This window comes from Typopeltis vanoorti, chromosome 12 (assembly GCF_054136105.1).
Source record: "Typopeltis vanoorti isolate ZY-2024b chromosome 12, IOZ_Tvanoo_1.0, whole genome shotgun sequence".
Taxonomy (NCBI): domain Eukaryota; kingdom Metazoa; phylum Arthropoda; class Arachnida; order Uropygi; family Thelyphonidae; genus Typopeltis; species Typopeltis vanoorti.
This window is the reverse complement of record NC_143560.1, coordinates 85228218-85240841: the sequence shown is the minus strand read 5'-3', so window position 1 is coordinate 85240841 and position 12624 is coordinate 85228218. Positions and strand designations below refer to the sequence as shown.

General features: G+C 35.8%; 1 protein-coding gene across 1 annotated transcript in view; it reads right to left on the bottom strand.

Annotated features, from left to right (window-relative positions):
* mRpL38 (mitochondrial ribosomal protein L38) overlaps positions 1-12624 on the bottom strand; it is a 185231-nt gene that overhangs the window by 153649 nt on the left and 18958 nt on the right. Inside the window, exon 2 of the mRNA XM_090401660.1 lies at positions 10734-10889. Within this exon, the coding sequence (XP_090257786.1) occupies positions 10734-10889 (156 nt within the window). The remainder of the gene's footprint in view (positions 1-10733; positions 10890-12624) is intronic.

The window sequence follows — 12624 nt, the reverse complement described above, 5'->3', positions numbered from 1 at the left end:
GCTAACGCTTCCCTATGTATAAAACAATGCACCCAATTCATATCCGGAGCTGCTTCTTTGACCTTAGAAACAACCTTATTATGCCTACCTGTAAGAGCGCGAGCTCCATCCGAACAGAAGCCTATATATTTTTCCCACTGGATCCCTTTGTGTATTATGTAATTATTGAGAGTGTGAAATATTTCTTCTCCAGTTGTTCGGGATGACAAAGTTCTACAAAACAGAATATCATCATGAATGTTGTTATCATGCGCATATCATACGTATCATATTAACTGCACATCATTTGTAACATCAGTAGTCTCATCTATTTGTAATGCATAATAAGGGCTCTTCTTAACTCTTTCGATTAACTGAGATTCTATATCACCTGCCATATCATTAATTCTGCGACTGACAATGTCATTTGAAAGAGGAATCAAATTAACATCTTTTAGTAACTTGTTGCCAAACAGTTTTTACCACCTTTTATAGCTGGAAGTAGTAAATTTTCCCTGATACAAACAGGTTTCCCTGTTTTCGCTATGCACAAACTTAAGAGATAGGATGCTTCCAGTGCTTTGCTATTAATGGAACTCATGGCTGAAATTATATCTTTTCCATGATTTAATGTCCCTAAGCGTCGCTGAAAAAATTCAATTGGCTTATTTTTCACATCACAATGTTTAGTTTCTAAATGTCGTCGGAGTTTCGCAGGTTCCATGCACTCGTTTGACAACACTTCATAACACAAAACACATTGAGATTTATGTTCACTTTCATCTCCACACCAAGTAAACCCAAATTCCAAATATGAACTGTTATATTTCCTACTGTTTTTTTTCTTTGACCTGCTGGTTTCTTCTACTTTAATAGTATCAGATTTACCAGGCATTACAACACATGTATTACAATTAGGGTTAGCATTACCTCTTTCATTTGCTCTTCTTTTCAAAGTCCTAGTTCTAAGCCACTTTTCCATTATTAAAAAAGTTTCCAAAAAATATATAAATACTGGGGTTAACTCAAGACACACTTTGTTCAAGTATCACTTAGCACTTCTGAAGATATACTGAGCCTTGGTTGAAGGAAACCTTCAATAATAAAAATCAATACACAACAAGCAATTGGTTGAAATGTGGATAACACATATTCACTTCGAATCTGACAAAACAGCAAGGGAAGGTGGAATCAATAAAGCTATATTGTTTTTCCCTTTACCCCTCTTTTATTATTCATCATTCTGCAGCTACAAATTTAGCGGCAGAATGATAAATAATAAAAGCAGGGTGAAGTGAAAAACAATATAGTTTTATTGCTTCTGCTTTTGAACATTCTGACGCTATTTGTTGGTTTTTTAAGGCACCATTTGATTTCAATAATTTTTACTTACTTATTCAATTTTAATTTGTTTTGTTTGGATAATTAAAAAAAAAAATATTTATTTAATTAATTTAAGTCTGCCTGAGGGCCACCAGTCCCATCGTTGCGGACCACAGATTGAGAAACACTGATCTACACAATGTAGCCAAACCTCTGGTCTTTTCTGATAATTTTTTAAAGCATTTGTTTCAAAATTTTCCATAAAAAGGTTGGCTAAAGCTGGAGAGAGAGAGGGGGGAAGACCATGGCAAGTCCTTTTTTGTTCCCAATATTTGTTTTAATAAATGAAAAAAGTGTTTTCCATGCAGTGTTTGTATAGTCCTACAATGTCCGGTGGGAAAAGGTTTTCAAGAAGATCCATGCATCATTTCTAGGTACATTGGTGAAGAGGCTGACTATATCTAAACTTGCTAAGATATCTGAAGGTTCACTGTTTATATCCTTTACTTTTTTCATGAAATGTAAACTGTTCATTATTATTCTTACCCAAGACCTCATGGAGTAAAAGACTCATCTGGGAGGTCCTTTTATTACACACACACAGCTCATCATACGATGCTTTGAACACATTCAAACTCAATGCAGACACCACATACTAAGGCAAGGCATTCCAATCATTTACAACTCTGCACGAAAAAAACCTGCTTCTCACTTCCCTACTCACACCTTCTTTATACAGTTTCCAGGGATGACCTCTGGTTCTCCCCTGATCTCCCACTATTTTCTGTAGAACTTCTCCAGCATTGATCCTATAACAACCCCTTACCAACTTGTAGGTCTCTATCATATCTCTCCTCTTCCTCCTGTCCACCAGACTCTGCAAATTGCATCTCCTCAATCTGTCCTCATACTCGACATTCCAGAGGTCAGAAACTACCTTAGTCAGTCGCCTTTGGACCCTTTCCAACATCTCTTCATCCTTCTGAAAACCAGGTGACCAAATCTGGGCACAATAGTCCATGTGTGGACTAATCAAAGTCTTATACAACAGAACAAGAATCTTCCTACTTCTACACATCAGTGTGCTCCGCATCATTCCCAGAAGCGTTTATGTTGTCTTCACAATTTTGGTTATGTGTCCTCTAAATTTCAGACCCTTATCCACTATCACCCCCAGATCTCTCATATCTCCCACCTCTAACAATGTATCCTCACCAAGCATAAATTCTCCATCCCATCTTTGTTTTCCAAATTTTAAAACCTTACATTTTGCAACATTGAACTCACATCCCCATTTCCGTTCCCAATCACTCAATTTATTCAAGTCTTCCTGCAAGGTCACAACAGCCTACCTGCTCTTCATGGTTTGTCCCAACTTTGCATCATCTGCAAACAACTGAATATCTCCATCCAAATCTTCACCTATATTATTAACATACAAGTTAAACAGTAATGGCCCTAAAACAGATCCCTGTGGCTCTCTGCTAGTAACCTTCCTTTTCCTCGACATCGCTCCCCCATACACAACTTGTTGATACCTATCAGACAGCCAATCTCCAATCCAATGCATCAATCTAATATCCAACCCCCATCCGCTCCAGTTTGACTATCAATTTATCATGAGGTACTTTATCAAAAGCCTTTGCGAAATCCAAGTATATCACTGTGTATCCTTCTCCTCTGTCCAAGGAAGCAGTCACTTTATTGTAATAAGTAAGTAGATTACTAAAACATGACCTCCCTTGAGCAAATCCATGCTGTCCATCAAAGATAATACCATTGTTGTCAACCCAACTCTGGATCCTAGTTCTCACAAGCCTCTCCAACAACTTAACCACAACACCTGACACATAGATAGGCCTATAGTTTGATGCTTGAGTTCGATCACCTCCTTTATGAAGTGGCACAATCTTGCCCTCCTTCCGCTCCTTAGGAACTTGACCAAGTGCAAGACTCGTATTAAAAAAATATGTCAAGGCAGGTGTCAGCTCCCTGGCACATCCCTTTAGAATATGTGGCAATATATTATCAAGTCCCACAGCCTTATTAACGTCTAATTTACTCAACTCCCCATACACCTCTTGCACACTTACAGTCAGTCTCTCCTCCCCCATCATCTACTGCTCTCAATCTCTCCACAAAGTCACATTCACAAGATTGAAAGACCTGTATGAACTGCTCATTAAGTATCTCCACCACACATTCTGCAACAGCTGTCTTTATACCATTTTCTCCAATCAATGTCATCCTTCCATAATCATTCTTTCTTTTGCTGGCTACATATTGAAAGAACTCCTTAGGATTCTTTCTGGCTTCATTAGCTAACTCTCTTTAGCTACCCTCACCAACCAAGTCACCCTCCTTGTCTGGTCTTTGTAGACCTCATGGAATTGGTTATTTCCACTTCACTTATGCTGCCTCCACAATGCCCTCATTCTCTGTATCGCACGCTTAATCTCTTTATTCATCCATCTCACACCTACTTTATTTAACCTTCTCACCCTTGAATATATTTAGACATTGCATCTACTAGATAGTTTTTGAAAATCCCCCAAATGCTAACTCCTCATTTCATGTTACACCAACAAGCTGTCTCCTGAGCTCTTCATAATCCCCCCCCCCCTTGTAGTTCCACATATACCCTTTTTGTTTTTTTATAAATGATTCTGTTATTCCTATGTGTAGTGTTATCATGTTTGTCAGATATTTTGCTAAATTTGAGGTCGGAGAATCTCTCCCATGTATAATCGGCCTTAACGGGATATCTTTATATATATTTTTGGTGCTCCATAAGTTATTGGGACCAATGGATGTTTAGATGATAAATATCTTTTTAATTCTTTAGGCAGTTAGGTATCTTTTTTTATCAACTCATTAGTATTATTATTCACCTGCCATATGGGATCTCTGTCTAGGGGTGAATAGGTATTGGAATCCTCTAATAGGATGTTCATTTTTCTTGCATATTCTTCAGAATTCATGACTACTGTTGCATTCCCTTTGTCTGCTTTGATTATCACTATGTTTTTATCTTGTCTTAATACATTAAGGGCTATGGATTCTGCTTTAGGTTAGTTTCAACGTGGTACTTTACATTTTAATAATAGTGCTGAACTTTGTATATGGATGAGATCTGCTGAATCTCTAGGCAGATTGCAGATTCCTTCCTCAATTTGTGCAATGATATGTACTTTTGGAATATGGTGTGGAGCTAAAGCAAAATTAAAACTTTTCATTAGGAGATTTTTTTTTCTGCTCTTGAGAGGACTCTGGAAGAAAGAATAATCACCACATTAGACTGATCTAGTTTTTCTTTTTCTTGCTGGAGCAAATTAAACTTTTTTATTAAATTATATTTCTTCTGATTAGCAACAGCTGTAGCTTTGTTGTATGTAATGCTATCAATATTAACCCAAAGATCAGACAGTAGCAATGTAGCCAATTCATTGTGTACAGTAAACGTATCATGGCCTATCTTTACAAGCTCTGATCTAGTGGCTGCGATCCATTCTCTTAAAATAGCTAGTTCTGTTTTTTGGTAGATTTTATTTGCTTTAATAGAGTGGAATACGTTTAATTGTAATGAACTTGGATACAATCTCAATGTCTCTGCATCGGATAAAAAACATTAAACAGGTGATGAAGTTATTATGCTTAATGCGTAATTTCTCTAGTTGCGTTACTTTAGACCATAGGCACTCACCGTGAGCTTCCATATATAAGCAAAGGTTTCTGTGGGTAAGCAGTTCTGGAGATAGTTTTCGGTATTGAGACCACATGTTTATTAAACAATAAAAAAATAAAAGAGTAAAAAACCCGACAAGTTTTGTTCATCATAAGACTTACATCATCATGGGTAATGGTGTATAAAAGTTGAACACAACAACCAAATTAAATGATCAATTAGATGTCATTTTTAACTTCATAACTGTTCATTAATTGAGAACCCGAATACAAAATGATACATTCGTTACTGTATGCTTGTTGGAACAATGCTGTTCCAACAAGCATACTGAGGTCCGAGGCGGTTAAATGAAGAATTACACTACCTCACACAGAACCTCACACTTTATGGTTTTGAACCCAAGACAATTAAAAAAATTTTTAATACAGCTCCTACAACTCCCTTATCAAAACAAGATTTCAAGAACGCAATCACGCTACCATAAATCAAGAATGTCACGGAAAAACTGGCTACATTGCTCTGCAAGTACGACATAAAAGTGGCTTTTCTTCCTTTACAAAAAATATCAAGATTCCTACATCCACCAAACCTCTGCATCATTCCATGAAAAAACCAGGCGTTTATCAGATTCACTGTTCTTGCAGTATCTGTTACGTATGCCAGACGTGAAGGTCAGGAGAGATCCGCATAGCTGAACATATAAGACGTCGAAAAAAGAAGAGAACACAAATCAGGCTTAGCATTCCACACAACCACTACTGGCCATCAAGTACTCTGGCAACAGACAAACATGTCATATGTTGATAAGAACTGTTCACAAGAAAATTTAAAGAAGCTGCAAAAATGCTTAGAATCCCTACAAAATGCAATAAAAATCAAGGTGCTTGATTTTACATGAAGTCTGGTCTGTCTTTATCAAAAATTTAACTGCCTTGGACCTCGGATATAATGCCCATGAGCCACAGAATGTGACAACAACTAGCATTTTTCCAACAAGCATAGAGTAACGAACGTATCATTTTGTATTCAGGTTCTCAATTGATGAACAGTTATGAAGTTAAAAAAGACATCTAATTGACTATTTAATTTGGTCGTTGTATTCAACTTTTATACACCATTACCCCTGATGATGATGCAAGTCTTAAGATGAATGAAACTTGTCGGGTTTTTTACTCTTTTATTTTTTATTGTTTAATAAATATGTGGTCTCAATACTGAAAACTATCTCCAGAACTGTTCAATAAAATATATGCAAGTGGCTAATTTCCACCAGATTGGCTCAAATCTATATTAATCACTATCCCAAAGAAACCCAAAGCAAATTCCTGTGGCGACTTCCAACTTATTAGTCTAATGAGCCAAACATTAAAAATATTTTTGAAAATAATTCAGAATTGCTTCTATAGAAAAAGTGAAGAAACTCTGAGTGAAATGCAGCTTGGCTTTCAGAATGGTTTTAGTACTAGAGAGGCCCTTTTCTGTGCCCAAATACAAAAATGCATAGAAAAACAGAAATCTGTCTTTATGTGTTTCATAGATTTTGAAAAAGCGTTCCACAAAGTCAGACACGCTAACTTAATAGAAGACCTTCAACAAATAGGGTTAGACAAAAAAGACATAAGACTAATAAGAAATCCGTATTGGAGTCAATTAGCTACCATTCAATTAGACAACATGACCACCAGTGATATTAACATCAAAAGAAAGCGAGACAAGGAGACATGCTCTCACCACTCTTGTTCAACATATACTCAGAGGTAATCTTTAAAAAGGCATTAGAAGAATGTCCAGAGGGAATCACAATAAACGGAAAGATTGTTAACAACCTACGATATGCAGATAACATTCCTGATCTCCAAAAACTCATCGACAGAGTATACATAGAAAGCCAAAGCATGGGAATAAATATAAACATCAACAAGACAAAATACATGTCTAACATCAGCAAACATCCAACTCAATGGGAAAAATATTGATCAAGTGTCAAGGTATAAATATCTTGGTTGCTGGCTTAATGAAAAGGTGGGATCCTGAAATAGATATAAAGACAAGGATTTAAGTTGCATGGCAGGCCTTCATGAAAATGAGAACATTATTCTGCAATAAAGATTTAAACATAAGAATCAGATGCCGAATGCTGAAATGTTACATCTGGTCCATTCTGCTCTATGGAGTTGAAACATGGACATTGAAGGCGACAACCATCAAGAAAATTGAAGCCTTTGAGATGCGACTATATAGAAGAATGCTAAAGATATCATGGATAGAAAAAATTACCAATGAAGATGTCTTAAAATCCATTGACAAAGCCAAAGAGCTCACAAACAATCAAGAAACGAAAAACATATTTTGGCCACATCATGAGAAGAGGCAAATACCAACTTCTACAAACTATTTTGGTAGGAAGAATTGATGGCAAAGGAGCTACAGGAAGAAAAAGAATATCTTGGTTTGCCAACATCAAGATGTGGAAAGGAAAGAGCAGCATATACAATGGCTCAGATTAACGCAAGAACGCAGTTTGTTCACCAAGATGGTCGCTGACCTTGGATAGAAGATAGCCCCATAAGAAGAAGAAGATCTGTAAAGATATATTTGAAAGTTCATTTCCCCCCTCCCAAGATTCACACAAAAATTCTCTTCCATAAGTAATCTTTTAGTCTCATTGTCACGATGCATTGCATTTCATGCAATATAAATTGTATTTTATTTTAGTTAGAGTCAACAATAATTAGCTGACCAATTTTTTCTTCCTCTTCCCCTCTTTTTCTTAGAACTGATTTGTGATACTACTGAGGTAGCACTAGTTATGCTAGTGCCACCTCAGTAGTTTCAATGTCATCTTTTTCAGATAAATAAAAAGCATCACAGATGAATCCAGAGATATGCAGATTATCAGCTGAACTCTATTTCAAATACTATTATTACATGATAACTCCATGAAGCCCAAAGGTTCATCATAAGGAAGTCATTCTATATTACATGATCGATCGTCATGATCATCACTGCAGTATTTTTGTCTATTAATTATGTATATTTTTATAGTTATTGATATATTTTAAATAATGATAATACTTATTATTACTATTATATGTCCACATGATTAGCCTAGTAGCTGTGCGCTTCAAAACCATATGCCTGGGGAAGGAGTGTCCTAGGTTTGATTCCCGTCGACGACGTGAGGAGCTAAAGGATCTTCCTCAGCCATAGCCAAGTTAGCCAGTCTTGGGCATGGACAGCAGGGTTTTTCTCCCCAGTTTATCTGGGGTTTTTCATCCTGCAAAGCAGGCAAACTGGCCTTGAGAACTCAACACCACTGTGGACATAGGGCTGACCACCTTATCCTGTGAATGGTTGAGGTCCGATGATTAAACTCTCGACACCCGCAAGGTAAAAGAGGGGGAAAGGAAAATGAGATGAGATTACTATTATTATTATTCTCTGGCTGATTTGCTTGTTTTGTGGGATAAAAATCCCAAGCTTTCAAAAACCCCGCAATCTTCATATGAGCATAGCTAACTCATCTTCAGATGAAAAAGAAACTAATATATAAAGATTCCCTACTCATGACAAGAATCAAACTCAGATTCTCCCCCCCTCCACACACACACACAACTCAAGGGCACATGTCCCATCATTCTTTTAACTGTGTTATGGAGGTTCAATGAATTTAAAGCAAAATATTTTCTTTCAAACTAACAAGCAATACTCACATGACCTCTGTATTGCTCTCCAGGCAAGTTCTTATGTTGCGTGTTCTATTTTCTAAATGCCAGTTTTGCAACCTTCATATGAGCTTAGCTGTACATGTGTTCACATTTTCTAAATGCCAATCTTGCAATCTTCATATGAGCATAGCTAACTCCCCCTTCAGATTGAAAAGAAGCTCATACAAAGATTCCTGTACTCATGAAAAGAATCAAATCCCGATTCCCCCCCATGAACACACACATATCACATACATGTGCGCAACTCAAGAGCACATGTCCAATCATTCATTTATCAGGTCATGCCAAAAGTAATGTCATTTTTTATACTGTACTTGTTCAAACGTGTCTCAGTTTGTCTAAACATGAAGTTTTAAAACTATATGAGTACTGTGAAAAAACAAATGCGAGACACTTCTGTGCATGACAGAAGAAGGCAAATCCATTCCAATAATAGGGTAATAAATTTGTTTCGTGGGATGAGTGTTTATTATCATACGTCAGAAAATTAGCTTTTCTTTTATGAAAATTCTAGTTTTTAAAGTGGTAACTATTTTGTTTGTACAACAGTTGGAAAATTTACATATAAAGCATGTGATTTCGAGTGTTGGTAACAAATTCATACATCGCCTTATTCCTTTCTCCCTTTCAACATGAAGTGACTTCTTGGCACATTGCCAGCTGAGGGTCTTGGATCTGTGGTTGGACAGTACTGCTAAGCTGAGGCAGCCTCATTCTAAGGAATTCCACATTGTAAAACATCACACATAAGTTATTGTTTAAATATTATTATTATTATTATTCTCTGGCTGATTTGCTTGTTTTGTGGGATAAAAATCTTTTGTCCCACAAACCCTTTATTACTATGGAGGTCAGTAAAGAGAACATTAGGCACATCATGCTTTATGAGTTCAAGAAAAGCAGCAGTGCTGTTAACACTCTAAAAAATGTGTAAGAAGCGCATAATGATAAGGTTTTGAATGTGCAAAAGTGCCAGTGATGGTTCCAAAAATTTCAACAAGGGAGGGGCTTTGGCTTGAAAGACTCCCCTAAGTTTGGGCACCTGTCTCACTCGATAATGATATGCTGGAAGAAGCTATAGCAAGAAATGCATGCAACTGTTGAAGATTTAGCAAAAATCTTAATTCATCATCATCAGCCATCCATCACCATTTGCAAGAACTTTGAATAGTGTCTAAGCTCGGCAAGTGGATTCCCACGTACTGATGAACAACAATCGAAGACAGCGTGCCAACATCTGCACTGCTCTACATTCTCGAGGGGTTCAATCTCCGATTTTGAGTCAGGTAGTCACTGATGATGAAAAGTGAATACTTTGCAAGAATGTTAAGCACCGAAGGCAGTGGGTTCATTTAGGGGAACAGACTTAACCTCAACCAAAACAAGCCCTTCACCCTCAGAAGGTTTTGTTAAGCATTTGGTAGGATATGGCTGGTATTATACACTTTGAACTCTTGCCACAAAACCAAACAATCACAGCTAAAGTATACTGTGAACAACTCGATTGACTGAATGAAAAACTGAAAGAAAAGAGGCGTTCTCTAATCAATCGAAAGGGAGTTGTTTTTCACCATGATAATGCAAACCCTCATAGTGCAAGAATCACCTATACCAAGATTAAGGAACCTGGCTGGGAAAAACTTCCACATCCTCCATATTATCCAGATCATGCACCTTCAGATTACCAATTATTTCGAAGTTTGCAACATTTCATTAATGAAAAACAATATGATACATTAGAGGCACTGAAATTGAGCCTATGCGACTTTTGCCTCCAAACCTCCTGAATTTTGGAATATTGAAATGGCATTATGAAGCTTTCACAGTGCTGGAAGAGTATAATTGATTCAAATGGAGAATATATACTGATTAAATTAGTAAGTGATTTGTCTTTAATATCCTTTCAAAACGTAATGCTAAAAATGACATTACTTTTCGGATAACCTGATAATTGCATTATGGAGGTTCAATGAATTTAAAACAAAATATTTTCTTTCAAACTAACAAGTGATACTCACATGATCTCTGTATTGTCTTCCTGGCAAGTTCTTGTGTTTTGTGTTCCAGTTTTCTAAATGCCAATCTTTCCTTATGTCCAAATTTTAAACTTTCTGGTTTGGGAAGTCCAATATCCACTCTGGCATTGAGTTCCTGATCTGCTGATTCTTTTAATTCTATATGAATGATAATAATTTAAACAGAGAATTTACCGAAACTTGCAGAAGACATAGTTATTTAATTATATGAAATGGAAGAGATTAGCTTCAGAAACTATTACACTTGCAACTAATATTTCATAACAAAAACAAAAATACTTACTAATAGAAGTATTAGGAAATTGTTATTAGTTGTTGTATACACTAGAGATTAATCAAAATCAACTAGGTTCACAAATACTTATCATCAGTGTTTTTATGAAAGAAATCATGAAAGCAATTGATCTTAAAAAAATTAAATAAATCATTAGAAGGGCACAATTCAACATAAAATCGATTAGTTGATGTTAAATTCAACTCTTCAAACTAATTATTTACTTTTTTTTAGCATCAACTGTTTTCTTTATTTCTTCCATGAAAAGTCCCGATGAAGTTGCCAGATAGCGAGTTTTTGCAAAACTAGTCAGTTTGATTAATCGGTAGTGTATGTAATAACTAACAAAAGTTCGCTAATACTTGCATAAGTTTTTAATAGCCATAAAATACAATAAAGCAAATACTTGTTTCTGAAAAAAAAAGTGGCATTTCTTATAGTAAAATGAAAGAGAGTAAGAAAATAACTGACATTTTTTTCTTACTTGATATCTAGTAGTTTCGTTGGAGTATAATAAAAAAATTAGCAGTTGTTAGTTTTTAATTTTATTATGACAATAAATACTAGTTTCATAAATCATTTCACAATTATCTGAATTTATAATAGGAGATAAAATAGAAATTGTTGAAAGTTATGATTTACTGGGGTCCAGAATCAGAAATGATGGTAAATATGAAGATGAAATTAAAAGAAGAACAATCATGGGAAAAAAGCTATTTTAAACCTAACAAAAATTATGCAAGATAGAGGTGTAAGGCCACAAAAGTTAGAATTGTCAAAACAATGGTATTTCCAGTAGTGGTATATGGTTGTGAAAGCTGGATTATTAAGAAGAAAGACTGAAAGCAAATCAATTCATTTGAATTATGGGTATGGAGGAGACTATTAAGAATCCCATGGACTGCAAGAATAACCAATAAGAAGATTTTAGAGAGTATAAAGACAGAATGCTCCTTGGAGGCAATGATCGCTAAACAGAAATTGATGTATTCTGGACATATTATGCGAGCTGATGAATCACTGGAAAATACAGTTATGTTTGGGATGAATGAGAAGAGGAAGACCACAAAAGAGTTGGTTCAATAACATAAAAGAACTTACCAACTTGAACTTACAATTGCTGAGAGAAAGGACTAGAGGCTAAGTGGGATGGCACATTACAACAACTATCTGGTCAGGGAAACTGAACTGCAACACACACATGCACGCACAGTACTGGGAACACGTTTTTTAGTCACTGTCTTCCAATCATAGCAAATAGTATCATGCTAATTAACATTATTTCTATTAATGTCCAATGCATTTAATTTAACCTTTACTTTAAATAAAAAATTGTTATAATTATATATTCAAAGTGTTAATAGTATCCTTAGTGATCATCATTGCAGCCCATCTCAAAATTCTAGCTTTGGAAATTCTATGATAGTTTTTAGAAGGGAGGGATCTGATCTCACGGATTATCTACTAGAACAAGTTCCATCACACAGAGAAACTATGAACTGGTGATGGGACCACACTATTATCTAAGTTCTCAATCTGATCATTTCAATAACAATGATCAAGACACCAATTTCATACCTGAACAGAAGTGTATGCAAA